The sequence below is a fragment of the Triturus cristatus genome, chromosome 5_2 (genome assembly GCF_964204655.1).
Source record: "Triturus cristatus chromosome 5_2, aTriCri1.1, whole genome shotgun sequence".
Classification (NCBI taxonomy): domain Eukaryota; kingdom Metazoa; phylum Chordata; class Amphibia; order Caudata; family Salamandridae; genus Triturus; species Triturus cristatus.
This window is the reverse complement of record NC_140588.1, coordinates 451,878,507-451,896,702: the sequence shown is the minus strand read 5'-3', so window position 1 is coordinate 451,896,702 and position 18,196 is coordinate 451,878,507. Positions and strand designations below refer to the sequence as shown.

The window sequence follows — 18,196 nt, the reverse complement described above, 5'->3', positions numbered from 1 at the left end:
TCTATGTGGGATGCACTTGTTAAGAGCAGTCCCGAAGTTAGCCTTTCAAGCACGTGGGTGTCCACTAAGTGTGGATTTTTTAAGTGCAGCTCTTGCCCAGCTTGTAAGTTCGGTATCAATACTACGGAATACACCACGGCATTTGACAACAAATGCATTAAGATCCAGGGGTCCTATACGTGTCGCACTGACCACGCTGTTTAAGTGTTCCAATGCACATGCAGACTCAAATATGTGGGGAGCACCAAGCTCCAAGTATTCAACAGAATACTACAACATCTCCGTGCAGTGGTGAATTCTGATCCAAATTGCAAGGCACCTTAAATTAGTTCATTGGAACAATCTGAGTGACCTGAAGTACTTTGTGATAGGGGCTGTACCTAAATCCATAAGTGGTGGCAACACAGAAAGACAATTACGACAACTTGAGTCACACTTTATCGTACAACTTGACATTAGGATGCCTAATGGGTTAAATACTGGGGAAGACTTACATAACTTTCTCTAACTCAGTATGTTTTCATTACTATTTGTATACCCTTTTTCTACCTGCCTGGTAACTTCATTCTGAATTATGTGGTATATTGTTGGTTTAGCCTTTTTGACTTTCCAGTTTAACAATCTTGGCTTTAAGAAGTTTTGTTAATAACCGCTTATGTTTTTAAAGGCATATAGATGGTGTTCTACAATGATTTATTTTGTGGTAGCTCTATCTACCACATTAGATCCCATTTTTATTTTAAAGACCATATTACATAATGTTGCCAATATTAAACTGTGTTCGTAGTGCACTTGCACATTAACAGTTTGCAAGCGCTCATGTGGCTTCGCGATTTTGACATTTGTTAGGTTAGGGATTTTTTCACTTCCACATTTTTGCACTAGCACTTTAGTAACAGTATTTTAACAACATGATAGCGTGTAACATTTTAGCATCAGTACTTTAATCCTATATACTGTGATTTTTTTATATATATTTTTTTTTATTAAAAAAATATGTTATCTTCATTTAGGACCATGCATATAATGAATCATTATGATATAATTCTATTGCATTAGGTATTAATTGCTGCAGGTGTACTATGATCTAGATTTTTTTAAACCTCTATTTTACCACTGTTGGTTTTATATGAATTTATTGTATTCAATGTGTCTATGTATGCACATAGTAGTCTGCTGCCTTTTTCATTGCTACAGGTGTTGCTTAATCATTTGTGGGTGTGGTATATGGTCACTACTTAAACGTATTCAAGTTAACAGCACGTCATGTGATCAAGACCGTGACGAAACTGTCGAAACGCGTCATGCTGGGCACTGGCCATGGATTGACTGGTTGCTACGAATTTTAACTTTGAAATAAAGCACTGCATCGGCAAAACCTACACCTGGTGGTCCGTACCTGTTGTTGCCTTGCCCGTGACAAGTCGGGATCGTGAGATATGTATATATATATATATATATATATATATATATATTTCACAAAAAGAGTTGCCCCAAGTTGAGAACGCGCACAAGGAGACAGCAGGACTCCGCTTTATTATTGACATCGTCCTTTATTCCGGCAATCAGCAGGCAGCATCTCGTTCGATTTAAAAGCCCTACGCGTTTCGGAATACTTCATTCCTTGATCACGGGCGTTGCATGCAAGGAGGCAATAGAGATGAAGGTGAGAGTCATTATTCTTTTTGTAACATCCTCTAGTGGAAAGCCCTCCAGTGGGCGTGTTGCACCGCTCAGTGTTCTGGGACTCGTAGTACCTTCATTATTAGTTTTGACCCTCCGGTGGGTTTATTGCCCCATTTGCATTGATGAATGCTAGTTTTTGCTCTCCAGTGAGCTACAAGATGTGTGCCGCCGATTCGTTATTGCCAAACTGCTCCTTCTACCGATTGTGCTTCAGTCCAGTCTGTTTGCACATGGCAGTCCACATACCATTTCTTTGGTGGCGTCGCAGTTCTCCCGACCGGACCGGCCGGTAAATATTTCACAAAAAGAGTTGCCCCAAGTTGAGAACGCGCACAAGGAGACAGCAGGACTCCGCTTTATTATTGACATCGTCCTTTATTCCGGCAATCAGCAGGCAGCATCTCGTTCGATTTAAAAGCCCTACGCGTTTCGGAACACTTCATTCCTTGATCACGGGCGTTGCATGCAAGGAGGCAATAGAGATGAAGGTGAGAGTCATTATTCTTTTTGTAACATCCTCTAGTGGAAAGCCCTCCAGTGGGCGTGTTGCACCGCTCAGTGTTCTGGGACTCGTAGTACCTTCATTATTAGTTTTGACCCTCCGGTGGGTTTATTGCCCCATTTGCATTGATGAATGCTAGTTTTTGCTCTCCAGTGAGCTACAAGATGTGTGCCGCCGATTCGTTATTGCCAAACTGCTCCTTCTACCGATTGTGCTTCAGTCCAGTCTGTTTGCACATGGCAGTCCACATACCATTTCTTTGGAGGCGTCGCAGTTCTCCCGACCGGACCGGCCGGTAAATATTTCACAAAAAGAGTTGCCCCAAGTTGAGAACGCGCACAAGGAGACAGCAGGACTCCGCTTTATTATTGACATCGTCCTTTATTCCGGCAATCAGCAGGCAGCATCTCGTTCGATTTAAAAGCCCTACGCGTTTCGGAACACTTCATTCCTTGATCACGGGCGTTGCATGCAAGGAGGCAATAGAGATGAAGGTGAGAGTCATAATGAAGGTACTACGAGTCCCAGAACACTGAGCGGTGCAACACGCCCACTGGAGGGCTTTCCACTAGAGGATGTTACAAAAAGAATAATGACTCTCACCTTCATCTCTATTGCCTCCTTGCATGCAACGCCCGTGATCAAGGAATGAAGTGTTCCGAAACGCGTAGGGCTTTTAAATCGAACGAGATGCTGCCTGCTGATTGCCGGAATAAAGGACGATGTCAATAATAAAGCGGAGTCCTGCTGTCTCCTTGTGCGCGTTCTCAACTTGGGGCAACTCTTTTTGTGAAATATTTACCGGCCGGTCCGGTCGGGAGAACTGCGACGCCACCAAAGAAATGGTATGTGGACTGCCATGTGCAAACAGACTGGACTGAAGCACAATCGGTAGAAGGAGCAGTTTGGCAATAACGAATCGGCGGCACACATCTTGTAGCTCACTGGAGAGCAAAAACTAGCATTCATCAATACAAATGGGGCAATAAACCCACCGAAGGGTCAAAACTAATAATGAAGGTACTACGAGTCCCAGAACACTGAGCGGTGCAACACGCCCACTGGAGGGCTTTCCACTAGAGGATGTTACAAAAAGAATAATGACTCTCACCTTCATCTCTATTGCCTCCTTGCATGCAACGCCCGTGATCAAGGAATGAAGTGTTCCGAAACGCGTAGGGCTTTTAAATCGAACGAGATGCTGCCTGCTGATTGCCGGAATAAAGGACGATGTCAATAATAAAGCGGAGTCCTGCTGTCTCCTTGTGCGCGTTCTCAACTTGGGGCAACTCTTTTTGTGAAATATTTACCGGCCGGTCCGGTCGGGAGAACTGCGACGCCACCAAAGAAATGGTATGGGGACTGCCATGTGCAAACAGACTGGACTGAAGCACAATCGGTAGAAGGAGCAGTTTGGCAATAACGAATCGGCGGCACACATCTTGTAGCTCACTGGAGAGCAAAAACTAGCATTCATCAATACAAATGGGGCAATAAACCCACCGAAGGGTCAAAACTAATAATGAAGGTACTACGAGTCCCAGAACACTGAGCGGTGCAACACGCCCACTGGAGGGCTTTCCACTAGAGGATGTTACAAAAAGAATAATGACTCTCACCTTCATCTCTATTGCCTCCTTGCATGCAACGCCCGTGATCAAGGAATGAAGTGTTCCGAAACGCGTAGGGCTTTTAAATCGAACGAGATGCTGCCTGCTGATTGCCGGAATAAAGGACGATGTCAATAATAAAGCGGAGTCCTGCTGTCTCCTTGTGCGCGTTCTCAACTTGGGGCAACTCTTTTTGTGAAATATTTACCGGCCGGTCCGGTCGGGAGAACTGCGACGCCACCAAAGAAATGGTATGTGGACTGCCATGTGCAAACAGACTGGACTGAAGCACAATCGGTAGAAGGAGCAGTTTGGCAATAACGAATCGGCGGCACACATCTTGTAGCTCACTGGAGAGCAAAAACTAGCATTCATCAATGCAAATGGGGCAATAAACCCACCGGAGGGTCAAAACCAATAATGAAGGTACTACGAGTCCCAGAACACTGAGCGGTGCAACACGCCCACTGGAGGGCTTTCCACTAGAGGATGTTACAAAAAGAATAATGACTCTCACCTTCATCTCTATTGCCTCCTTGCATGCAACGCCCGTGATCAAGGAATGAAGTGTTCCGAAACGCGTAGGGCTTTTAAATCGAACGAGATGCTGCCTGCTGATTGCCGGAATAAAGGACGATGTCAATAATAAAGCGGAGTCCTGCTGTCTCCTTGTGCGCGTTCTCAACTTGGGGCAACTCTTTTTGTGAAATATTTACCGGCCGGTCCGGTCGGGAGAACTGCGACGCCACCAAAGAAATGGTATGTGGACTGCCATGTGCAAACAGACTGGACTGAAGCACAATCGGTAGAAGGAGCAGTTTGGCAATAACGAATCGGCGGCACACATCTTGTAGCTCACTGGAGAGCAAAAACTAGCATTCATCAATGCAAATGGGGCAATAAACCCACCGGAGGGTCAAAACTAATAATGAAGGTACTACGAGTCCCAGAACACTGAGCGGTGCAACACGCCCACTGGAGGGCTTTCCACTAGAGGATGTTACAAAAAGAATAATGACTCTCACCTTCATCTCTATTGCCTCCTTGCATGCAACGCCCGTGATCAAGGAATGAAGTGTTCCGAAACGCGTAGGGCTTTTAAATCGAACGAGATGCTGCCTGCTGATTGCCGGAATAAAGGACGATGTCAATAATAAAGCGGAGTCCTGCTGTCTCCTTGTGCGCGTTCTCAACTTGGGGCAACTCTTTTTGTGAAATATTTACCGGCCGGTCCGGTCGGGAGAACTGCGACGCCACCAAAGAAATGGTATGTGGACTGCCATGTGCAAACAGACTGGACTGAAGCACAATCGGTAGAAGGAGCAGTTTGGCAATAACGAATCGGCGGCACACATCTTGTAGCTCACTGGAGAGCAAAAACTAGCATTCATCAATGCAAATGGGGCAATAAACCCACCGGAGGGTCAAAACTAATAATGAAGGTACTACGAGTCCCAGAACACTGAGCGGTGCAACACGCCCACTGGAGGGCTTTCCACTAGAGGATGTTACAAAAAGAATAATGACTCTCACCTTCATCTCTATTGCCTCCTTGCATGCAACGCCCGTGATCAAGGAATGAAGTGTTCCGAAACGCGTAGGGCTTTTAAATCGAACGAGATGCTGCCTGCTGATTGCCGGAATAAAGGACGATGTCAATAATAAAGCGGAGTCCTGCTGTCTCCTTGTGCGCGTTCTCAACTTGGGGCAACTCTTTTTGTGAAATATATATATATATATATATATATATCAATCAAACAAATCGTCCTTAAACTGACCAAGAACTGTCTAAGTTTGAAACACGTAGGTGGAGAGAAGGTCATTAAATTCATTTTAAAAATCCAGGAAGAGTGCGGCGTTTGATTTTCAAAACTTTGTTTCTGTATATATATATATATCCAACTCCACTGTTCTCTGAAACTTCCCTTCCGCGGGGAACAAACGGATGCGAACCCTTGTTTTCGTGCTTGAATTTTTTAGTTTATTGTTTAGTCACAACAATCGCCATGACGCGTTTCGGCCTGACAGGGCCTTGATCACATGACGCGCTCTGGGAGTCACATTACTCTTTTTAAAGTGCTTAGTGCAATCACACGTGATGATTTCATCATATAGACATGGAAGAAATACTTATATCTTTTCATACCGCAATTACCCCCTGGAAACTTCCTGAGGCCAGTAGGTGCAGGCTGCATAGGACCTGGACGTGCACAGGGATTGCATTGGTCCGGTGTGTCTGGTGCTGCAGTAATGATTCCAGGTCTGCAATGAGACGCATGATCATGGCACGATTGAGTCGATACTTCTCGTACACCTCGTCCTCATTCTGGCCGAGCAAGGTGATGCGCAGTCTAAAAACTCTCTCCTGGACCCTTCTCCTGCGCTGTCCTGCCGCATTGATATGCATCCTCCTTGCAAGCACGTAGAGGGCTGCCATTTTGTGGTAGCCAACAGGGTCTCCTTGGCCACATTTAAGGGTTTGGTGATTACCACAATCAGTTGCACCTGTAGAAACATTTTTTTTTATTCACAATTTTTTTAAACTTTACCTCCAGGTTCTGATTTCCCTTATTTAGCTCATGCAAAATAGCGATTTTTGGGATTTTCGGTATTTGCGATTGTTGTTGCATTGGGTAGCGATTCGTTATTAGCCATTGGCACTTGCCGGGAGCTATTAGTGATTTCGGTGATTGCTAATTCGGTATTTAGCGATTCGATATTTTTGCATGTTGGTTAATTGCGATTCGGTATTTTACCGGATTTCATTTAGCGATTCGTTATTTGCTCACAGTTTGGGTTGATGCATTGGGATTCGTTGTTTTTAGCGATTCGGTATTTTACCGACTGGATTTTGGCTTGATGCATGTGCCAGTAAGTTGTCAGTTTACATGTGGGTATAGTAAAAACATCTGCTATATATGTATAATACAATATAGTACACGTAATGTGATCACATGTTTTACTTCGTTTAACTCTTGCTGATTGATTGTTATACTTGCGCAGAAACGTATTCGTAACCTATATCTATCTAATGTTATGGCATTTCCTATCCTTGTCTAAAGATCTCAGTGAAATATTAAAAAACGTGCTACCCTGAAACTATCCCTGTTCCTAAAGTATACATAAATAAATAAAAGGGTGTGTTAAATTAAAATCAAATAGTGAACTCATTATGGCTTAATGCTTACTGCAGTATGCTGAAGAGAAAATAATAAAGTCGGTATAGTTGTTAATTAATCATTCATGTTGCACTGACATGCAGTGGGGAAGTTAACATGCTATGATCAACTGTCATATTCATTATAACAAGGCATAAAAATCCTCACTGGAGTTGTGTCCATTAGGAGTCTTGGTGTCAAGATATATTGTGTTTCTAGGCATCTAAGTTTAGCCTCTCTGTTTCCCCCTCTCCTGGATATTGGAATGGAGTCAATTATGAAATAAGTGAGATGGTTTAGATTGTTGGCATGGGTTTCTTTAAAGTGTTGCGCTATGGGATATGTCTGGTCACTGCTGGTAATTGCTCTCATGTGTTGCAGTATTCTCTTGTGGGCCTGTAACATAGTAATACCCACATACTGCAACCCACAAGAGCACTCCAACACATAGGCCACATATTCTGTGAGACATGTAAGGAATGTTGTAATTTTTATGCGATCCTCTGTAAAAGGGGTTATATAAGATGTTCAATTTGTCCCGTATTTACAAACCCCCTATGAGCAGTAAGCCAATTGGTTGATGGATTAATCTCAGTACTGCTACTAACCAACGAATCTCTTATGGACTTTGATTTTCTGAACGTAATGCTAGGATGTTTGGGCAACATATTCCCAATTACAGGATCACTCTTAACCACTGGCCAATTTTTGTTTATAATCTTTCGTAAAGTACTTTGTTCTTTGCTGTACGTGAGAAAGAGTCTGGTTTCAGTGTCTGTTACATTGGCACGGCTTGGACCTTTGAGGCCTTTTTTAGTTAATAAATCAATTCTGTCCAAGTATTTGGCTTTTGTAATGGCTGTATTTATGTTTTTTTCATTATAGCCCGCTCCAAAACCTAATTTTGCTGAGTTGTTGTGCCTCAGCAAGGTCAAGTTCAGTACTGCATGTTCGGCGTATCCTCAACATCTCTCCATATGGTATACTGTGTATGAGATGCAGAGGATGGTGACTCGTGGCATGCAGCAAACTATTGCCTACGGTTGGTTTTCGGTAAAGTTTGGTTTAGATTTTTGGTCCTTTGATGTAGACTTCCACATCAAGGAAGTACACACTTGTGCTGCTGATGGTGACAGTGAATTGGAGATTTACGATATTTTTATTACTATTTCTCACAAAGTCAAGAGCTGATTCTTCTGTACCTTGCCCAATCACGAACAAGTCATCAATGTAACGTAACCAAACTGTCACATGACTATCTACAGCTCACTTATGTTCTCTGTTTAAGACCATCTCCTCCCACCAGCCCATGTGGAGGCAGGAGTAGCTAGGGGAGAAACAAGCCCCCATAGCTACTCTTCTTATTTGTTGAAATACCTGGTTTGGAAACAGAAAGTAGTTGTTGAGGCAGTACAAAATCATTGCAACCAACAATTTCTTGTGATGGGCCAAATGTAATGGTCTAGAGTCCAAATAATGTTCTATTGCCCTAATTCCATCCTTATGATGGATGCTGGTGTAGAGGGACGTTACATCAACACACATAAGCAAATAGCTTGAGTCCCATTTGTATGTGTTTAGATGTCTCAGAAAATCTCCTTATCTTGAACAAAGTCTTGCAAGAAGAAGTCTATGTATTTAAATGTATTTTCCAACGAACCTCCTCTCGCTGAGATTATTGGCCTACCGGGTGGTGTTGTAACATTTTTGTGTAGGTTCGGGATAAAATATATGACAGGCATTACAGGATGTTCATTTTTGAGAAACTTTAACTCATCCATGCTCAACAATCCTGCACTCCGCCATGCATTCAGTTTGGAATAATACTTGTTCCACGATGAACTAACTGTTTGCATGTTGCTTCTTTTGTAACAATTTGCATCCTCCAATTGTTGATGTACCTCCTTCATATATTCATTGTGTGGCCAAATAACAATATTTCCTCCCTTGTCTGAATTTCTGACAATAATCTGATTGTTCTTTTGCAATTTTTTAATCAACCTCTTGTATGCATTCTGTTATTAATTGTATTTCATATGTGACCTGGCAGAATGAAATTTTAGGCCTTTTATTTCCGTAGTAACTAATTCACTAAAGATATCAAGAGAGTCTCCGACTGCAATGGGTTAGAATGTTGACTTGGGTTTAAAATTAGTTTGAGTTGTACAAAAAAAATTCCCACTTGGACTTCCATCATCACTTGCCATGATTGTACTTTCCTGTGCTAACTCATGCAGGTTTGCCAATAGTTCTGCATCCGCTGCAGTCAAAGTACCAGCTTTTTCTTGGCTATTAGTATCAACTTGTGTTGTTGTAGCATTATTTGTATCATTGCGATTCGCCAGATGGCATTTTTTAAGTTTGCAGATGAATTTGTAAACATCTACGCGGGTTCGTGCATATTCAAAATTACTTTCAGGACAGTGCGACAGTTCTAATTCCAACAGTTGTATTTCAGCTTTGTTAAGGCTCATGGGAGATACATTCACAACTGCGTTGGTCTTGTTGCTTGCACGAGTGTTTACTTGCGTTGCCATTTGTTGTTGTTGTACTGTGTTTTCTTGTTGTTGGCGCCTCTGACTGCACTTGCGCCTTTCTATCCGCTTAGAGTTGAGTCTTTGTTTGTTAGTGGGTTTTGTTTGCGAGGTCTTAGTGTCTGTTTTCGGTCTTGTCTGAGACAATTTAACTCCTCTGCAAGGAAAAGCTTGTGAAACCCCAGACGTGATGACATTCTTAATTGGTCAGTCTCAGTCACGCTCTCAACTGCCGAACTCAAGTCAGATGCCAAGGTTGACGATATTGCTGCCTCCCTCCTGCTTGTTTGCGCATCTTCACGTTGGATGGCCTTTTTCAGAGCTTTAAGGGCATCGTATTTTTTGCAAAAGTGAATACTTTTCCCTGCTCATAGTCTTGTTTGTCCAGCTGAAACTTACATGTTTTGCGTTTCTTGATGATTTCTTCTTCTTTTTCTAACTTGGCCATCATGTCCTCACGATATTTTTTGATCACCGGTGTGACCTCTATTTTGGCAATTTCTGTATTTAGCTCACCAATTTGTTCTTAACGCTTTATTCTGTCACTTTCGGCGTATTGGACCAGAATTTCTACTAAACGTTTCGACGATTCGAGATTGCAGTCCGCCCACTCACATAACATCTGCGGGTCGGGATTTTTATAACTTGGGGCAATCATTATTCGTAATCCCCTGGGAATGTGTCCTCCTTGTAAATATCGGCCCAGAGATCTGTGTTCCCACCATTTTGATTGCTCCATTCGCATCAATTTTTCAAATTTTTTAAACATATGCCTGGTATTTGTATTCCCCCGTGTAACGGGCCACTTGGAGCCGACACTTGTTCCAAAGTGCTGGGGACATTATCAAACATTAAATCAGCCGCTGCTTCACGACTCCGCAGCGCATCTGCGGTCATGGTGGCTAAACGCTATTAAACAATTTCACCTTCAAGCAGAATGGTGTAATTCCGATGCTTGTCTTGTACACACCTCCTCTACCAGAAAATTCCAAATGTTCCTACCTTGACACGTGGTAACCGATCTCCGCGTCCTCCGACACGCTTCTCGCCACCACTCCGAAGGTGGAATCCATTTCGTGGATATCTGGGGTCTGTTGTGAGAGACTGTAAAAGATTTCCGGTAATGAACCAGATGTAGCTTCCTGTCACTCCGCCCAAATGCACGGAGGGGGTTCGCCAATGCCGAGGAAGCCTTCTCGGCATAAATATCCACCTCCGCCATTCTCTGAAACGTCCCTTCCGCAGGGAACAAACTGATGCGAACCCTCGTTTTCGTGCTGGAATTTTTTACTTTATTGTTTAGTCACAACAATCACCATGACGCGTTTCGGCTTGACACGGCCTTGATCAGATGCTGTGCTCTGGGAGTCACATTACTCTTTTTAAAGTGCTTAGTGCAATCACACGTGATGATTTCATTATATAGACATAGAAGAAATACTTATATCTTTTCATTATCTCAGATATGACTGTGCAAATCAGCAATAAATAAATAAAGGGTTAAAATCAACATAGTATAAATACATATAAAACAAATTTACGTTAACTACATATAAATTGTTATAAAAGTATTCAAACATTGTGATTTAAAACATAATGTTATCAGTTCACATGTGGGTATAGTAAAAACATCTGCTATATATGTATAATACAATATAGTACACGTAATGTGATTACCGTTTTACTTCGTTTAACTCTTGCTGATTAATTGTTATACTTGCACAGAAACGTATTCGTAACCTATATCTATCTAATATTATGGCATTTCCTATCCTTGTCTAAAGTGCTCAGTGAAATATTAAAAACGTGCTACCCTGGAACTACCCATGTTCCTAAAGTATACATAAATAAATAAAAGGGTGTGTTAAATTAAAATCAAATAGTGAACTCATTATATATAAATATATAATATATATGTTGCCAGTAGGTAGTTATAGTTAGGACATAATTTCCATAGGAAGAGAGTTTTTTGTAATTTGCCAGTAACATTGGTGGCGTTTCATGTATTTTTATGACATTTGCAAAACGGATATGACACTCATGTCAGCTGCTGTCTTGAAAGTTTTGGGGTAATCCGTCAAGTGGGGGCAGAGAACCAGGGGGTGCTCAAAAGTGTGTTTTCCCCATTGTATTTTTAGACACGGCTACAGCCCGTACCGCTGAACGCAATTACACCAAATTTGGCAGGAAGGTGAATATTGGTTCAGGGATGTGCATCTTTGATATCTGATGTAAATGCGTTCAGCAGTTTAGGAGTTATTTAAAGACATTTCCAGTTGCATATATAGGGACGTGTTGGCTCTGCGACCCCTCCCGATCTCATGCTGAGATCTGATTGGCTGCCAACACTACAAACTAGGAAGTGTTGGCAGCCATTTTTGTGCCCCGGTTAAACCAAGTTACAGGAAAAATAAAAAAAAGAGAAGGGGGCAGGGTAGAAACACCCTAACCCTCTGGGCCCCTTGGGGGGGTCCCACAGGGAATTGCAAGGCCAAAAAAGCATTAAAAAAAAATCAGCAGTAGTCTCTCTGGATCCGTGACTCCTGACAATTTTTTTTTTTTTTAAAACAAAGCATGGGCTCCCACACTTTGTTCGTTATCGGCCACCGGGAGGGCCAAATCCCGGGGGCCTGGTCAAATGATTAATTAAAGGAGGGGGTCACACAGGGACCCCCTCCGAGGGTATTTATATACCTGGGGACCGCCACCTCCCTGGGGTTTTAGTATAGGAGGCTGTGTGGGCGCCTGGGAGCACCACCTTCCTGGGGCCAATGTGTAAGCAATAGTAGGGGCCTCACGGACCCCATGGCAGCCGCGGCCCATGCAGGTAAGAGCGGCTGGGGGGTGGAGGGGGTTGCCAGACAATGACGAAGGAAAATTACATTTCCCTCGTCATCGTCGGTCGAAATTCCCCCCCACCCGGCCCCACTGCCCCACCACACATACCTGCACAGGGCGCGGCTGCCCCCTGGGACTACCACCTCCCTGGCGCCCATTTTAAATGAATTTGGAGGGGCCTCACGGACCCACGTGCCCCCGGGACCACCAACTGACTGGGGCTTAAATATTTGCATTGGGGGCCCTCACAGACCCCTCCCCCCTGGACCACTTTGGGGCCAAAATACCAAAGTGGGAAGGGGGCCACGCGGCCCCACTTCTGGTCCTTCACGGCCCCAGGGACCACCACCTCTCTGGGGTGGCACCTCTAAGTAAAAGAAGGGAGCGCGTGGCCCCCCTCCTGGATCCAATAATGGCCTGGGAACCGCCACCCCCCATATCTGGTTCCAGCAATGTCAGCAAGGTCAGTGGCGTAATGAACGTTGAAGGGGGCCCCCCCTGCCAGGTACACAGAGGGGCCCCCGCTCTAGATTTAATCTGAAGCTCTCCAGCATGAGTACAGTGCTGAGGGGGCCCCCTGCAGATCGCCGCCCCCCCCCGCACTGTCGGGAATGCGGGGCATTTGTTATGCCCCTGCCCGGGGTGCCCACCCTAGGGACATTTCAGTTTTTTATGGCTTGGTGGGAGAAGTCATAGTAAACTCTGCTCTGCTTCGAGTAAGCGAGGGCATGTAAAATGCTCTTGCTTCCTCGAAGCAGAGCAGAATTGCTTTTGGACAGAGGGAGCTGCATGTTCAGCAGCTCCCTCTAACCAAAAGCAATGCCGGCTCCCGCAGGATGCAGAGAGCTGGCAGGGACAGCAGGAGCATTCAGGCTCCCCCTGCGGTCCCCAATGAAAATGACTGGGTGCCCTGGGAAGGGGGCCTCGCAGCCCCCCTTCCTTTATTTAAAAAAAGAAAAAGCTGGGCAAGGGGGGGATGGGGTCCCTGTCCCGTTATCAACCCAGGGAGGTGGGCCGCGCACCCCCCCTCCACATTCTAAAAATACCTGGCCTCGGGGGATGGGGTCTTCGGGGCCAAAATCAACCCAGGGAAGAAGGGGCTACGCAGCCCCCCTTCCCTAATCAAGAAAAGAAAAAAACACCTGGCAACTCGCCAAAGGCCCTGCCCCCTTTCTCCACCACTCTGCAAACACGCCTCCTGGCGTGCTGCTGGGTGGGTAATGAAGTCCCCTTGCCTCCTGGGGGGCCTCAGGACTAAAGTGGACTTCTTCCACCAACCAGTAGTGCTCCAGGAGGGGCGTGTGCAGAGTTGTGGCAAAAGGGGGCATGGCATATGACGGCCTCTCAGCAATCCAGCTGTGTGGGTCTTACTGGAGGTAACATGAGGGGTGTCTCTCAGTGGTTCAAAAAGGTGCACAGACTATATGGTCATTCAATCCTTGGCATCCCTGCAGAGACCACAGGGCAATGATCATGTACTTCAGTTGCAATTGTGATTCTGCAAAATGTGTGTGAAGGAGGTACACTGCTCTCAAAATATTAAAGGCCATAGTAAAAGAAAATGTAGTGCTTACAGGTGAGAGCGTTGTGGTTTTGGGGGTAGTGAAGTAAAGGAGATGTGAGGAAGTGCATTCAGAAGATAGCAAAAAGAGGGTGCTGAAGAGGAAATAGATGAGATGTAAGATATGCTGATTGGTGCGGTGTGGAGCGAAAAATGGCTTACATGTCTAACATGGAGTGAATATTACAGGAGTGACTGAGACACTTTGAAGACCAGTACCCCTGCACAGGCTTCAGTAAGGTTTAATTTAGTCTCACAATTTTAGAACTTAAACCTTTTTAGTACTATTCTCAACAAAATCATTGTTGTTAGTCATTTATCTAAACAGCTCACAACCATAGACAACGCCAATAGCTATTAACATATCTAGTAGTCCTGGCTGTTTAAAGTGCATATCATTTGAGTTAAATATCTGGCTGCAATAACAGGAGGCTTAAAGAGGTACCAAAAATTGGTCAGGTGGTATACTATGGGAATCCCAGAAATGTAGTTCACATGTATAAGCCACGCCCTTAATGACATAGACCATGTCCCTTTTAGAGAACCCCCCCACACACAATTTTTTTATTCCACTTAAAGCCCTGTCATTTAGAGACAGTACTTCTCCATTGAATGACCACTAAATGTGGACATACAGTTTTACTGATAAAATTATACAGCACTCAAACGATGACAGGAAATTGGGTTTCAGAGATTATTATATCATCACCAAGTAGTGTGTTTATTTGCTTAGATCCTATTAAAATTTGTGTTTCAATCAGCATCAAGAATTATAAAAAGGTGCTTCATATGTATTTTTCTAGCTGCTAACATGCTTTGAAATATTTGTAGAATTCATGTACAGCTATTTAACTTTTGCTGCATGTTAAATAAATTAACGTCCATCCGCCTATCACTTCACGCTCCCTGTACCCCAGCACGATTGTCAAAATCCTCCAACTTTGCAGTAAAGAAAGTAAACACCAATTTCAGTGTTAAAAGAATAAGCACCAATTTGCCAGAAGACACACCTTGACATTGGCCTCTGTCTTTGAACACACAGCCAAAGTGACAAGATAAAAACACAGTTGTAGCCATCTTTACAGCTCATTCGTCTTCTGAACTCCAGCATGGCTATTTTGGCGTTGGGGGCTGCAGTAACCAGCGCATCCATGCTTTCAGCGCCTATGGCAAAAATACATTTTGTGGTAGCAAACCCTATAATTTCGCGAATTGCATGGCTTGTAACAGAAAACTTTTTTTTTTTTTTTTACAGTTCTTGTTGTCATAGAGAAAGACGCTTTGCCATTTCCTACTTCCTGTAGGGCAATCCTGAACAAAGGAGATCGACGTCACCGCATAGCATAGATAATTCTGAACAGGGCAATATAGTTCAGATTGTGGAACTAGCAAATGTGCGCCAATAAAAGTACGTTCTTGATAACAAATGTCTTAAAAATGTAAAATGATCAATATGCAAAACAATACATCAACGTTTAGGGTCATTTCCAATAGGATCAAACAGAAGCAGGCAATAAAGTAGTATAGAATGTGCTATGTATGCAACACTATTCTTTTCTAAATGCCTCATTTCACACCCATTACATATTTGTGCATTAGTATTTGTGGCTATTCTTAAACATTTTTGTGAGCCACTGGATTGCTTTTATGTTTTCTTTTTCAAAGTTACTTTCTTTCAGATTTCAGACCTTTATTTTCCTCACTTTGCAAAGTGACAATATTCACTTTTCAAGCTGGCCTGGATGGCTGGGTCTCACTTCGATAAGCAGCAAAGAGAATATTACATACATTATACGCTTCATTCTCAAGCACAGCACCATGCTCTTTCCCATAGTCCCTGAAATGTAATGTACTTCCTACTGACTCACCAAGGTGTTTCTTATTAAAAATTTAATACTATAATCCCATGACTAAAAGATAACCATACAAACCATTTGTTTCCTGTATTTAAATATTTCACAAGTTGAGGCGGCAAGGCGTGAACCAATTACAATGACGTAGGCCGTAAGAACAAAACCCTGGTTAGAAGACAAACAACTTACTTTGCATGTAATAGTACATGAGAGCAGATCCTCCTCCAGACATCACTCCCAGGTATATGGCCATTTGTTGAAGAGCTTTTATAGAAGCAGGCATCCTGATTTCTGAAAATAAACAAGAGAGAATGGTTATGATGGACAATACATTTAAGCATATCAATGCCACTGCCTGGCTGCAACTAAGGTCGGGTGTCAAAAATCCCAATGAGTGGGGAGGCTCAAGAACAAATGTAAATATTGTCGGGTTATTAGCAATTATATTTCCTTTTTCCGTGTGGCCACCGAAATGAGATAGCCAGGATCGGGTGGTAATTAAGTAAGAGCACCAGGAAATATTATATAAAACATTCACACGCGCAGGCCATGGGTGTTTGCAGCAGGACATTCCAAGGCACGCAAGAGACACCCTTGATGCTACCAAATATTGCAGTGACTTGTGAAACAGCAGCAATAGCAGCTCGCCAGCAGGAGACTGAGCCAGAGGAGGAGGGCAGAGGGTTTACCTTACCAATGGAATCCACTGGATGTGAGGCCCATTATGTGCTCATGAGATTTTGCTATGGATACTACACTGTCCACCTTGGCCATCACTAAAGAAGGACTGCAGTCCCACATTGGCATTAGGACTTCCAACCAGTGCTCCTGTGCCTGTCAGTCGCCCTCCATCACAGTGGCACTGGTTCTGGCATCATATCTTGGCATTACCCCATGGAATATGTCAATCCACCTTAAGTCATATACTGGAAAGGTAATGAATGCCTCTTTGCCATGAAATACCATGTTTCCCATTGACAAGGAATTCAGTGGCACACGCAAAGCACAACAACCACAGCAAATGACTCCATACTTCCTGAGCCATTTCACTGCATGCATGAACACACATGGGTGCTTGTGGGTATCCCGGGCAAGGCATCATATACATGCACTAGGTCAATAATGCAAATATCTGCACACACCGCACACTGCATGTGCCTTTGGGGCAATTCAAGTCAAAATGTCAATGCTTCCACATCATGAACTGCTGTTCTCCTTGGTAAGGTGCTGCATGTTTCACACAATAGTGGTAAGGTGCTGCATGTTTCACACAATAGTGGTAAGGTGCTGCATGTTTCACACAATAGTGGTAAGGTGCTGCATGTTTCACACAATAGTGGTAAGGTGCTGCATGTTTCACACAATAGTGGTAAGGTGCTGCATGTCGCCAGCAAACCCTGTCTCCAATTCCCTATTAAGGATGAACAAGGCCTAAAATAAACCTTAAGGGGTGTTCACCAACCTCTCTGCACTTCATGATGAGGCTCAAAAACCACAAGGGAAGATGTCATCACCAAGGCCAGCACACTTAACCTACCACCTACTTCACTTCAAAATAATTTTTGACTATTGAACATCATCCAAAAGGGTCTATATTTCTATCTGTAAAGGAAAAAAACACAGTTTGCACTTAATATATACAGGTTTTCTCCTTCTTGTGAGCATATCAGGTTTCTAGTGTCACCTTGAGTTTTGCTGTAAGAGGTGGCCATGGGAAGTCTGGTGGGACTCTGGGCTGGCAATGATGATGGCCTTGTGAGTGTTAAGCTGCCCCCGCTGACCAGACCAAGAACCATTTGCGGCAGTGCTCGATACGGGTGCCTTGGAGTAGTGTTGTCCGTCTACAAATGAATCTGGGACAGCCACACTGCTACAAGCCGCCTGGTGGTCAGTGGTGCGGCCGGCGTCTGCCAGATCTGTAGTGATATGCCTCATGCAGCAAGCCTCTCAGCTCCCCCCTCAGTGTCCTCCAGTTACCTTGTGGCCTTGCTCTAGCAGAGTGCTATATGCTGATTATGGCACCTCCACAATAGATTGCACTGTGTAAACAGAGTTCACTTCCATTTGCATCAAAGGACTTCTAATCGTGACTGACTGCTTGTAATTTGATGGTAGCAAGGCACCGTGCCAGCTGAGGTTAAAATGGCAGTCTCGTGGGCAATGCTTTTTTACATTAGAAAGCAACCCCAATGTGTGTTGGCATCAATTTCCCTGTCATCGGAATAACAGCACTTGGTCATTCTTTCTGCTGGCCGCAACCTTCGGGCAGAGGGGATGTTGCTATTCATTTGTCGGTCTAATCAGAAAGCAGAAGGCCGGCAGAGTGCTATTCCTGGCTATACCATTATGTTTCTGGGAGTAATTTTTTTTTTTTTTTAGAAATGGAAAGAACAAATATGAATAGATTTCACCCAGCTTGGATGGGAAAGCACGTGTTGTCTCAACCACATCTAA

At 43.8% G+C, this 18,196-nt stretch overlaps 1 protein-coding gene across 4 annotated transcripts in view; it reads right to left on the bottom strand.

Annotated features, from left to right (window-relative positions):
• COA1 (cytochrome c oxidase assembly factor 1) overlaps nucleotides 1–18,196 on the bottom strand; it is a 452,120-nt gene that overhangs the window by 102,226 nt on the left and 331,698 nt on the right. For all 4 annotated transcript variants that reach the window (XM_085607408.1, XM_085607407.1, XM_085607406.1 and 1 more), the window contains one exon: nucleotides 15,932–16,033. In XM_085607408.1, coding sequence (XP_085463534.1) covers nucleotides 15,932–16,025 — 94 coding nt within the window. In that variant the 5' untranslated portion in view covers nucleotides 16,026–16,033. The remainder of the gene's footprint in view (nucleotides 1–15,931; nucleotides 16,034–18,196) is intronic.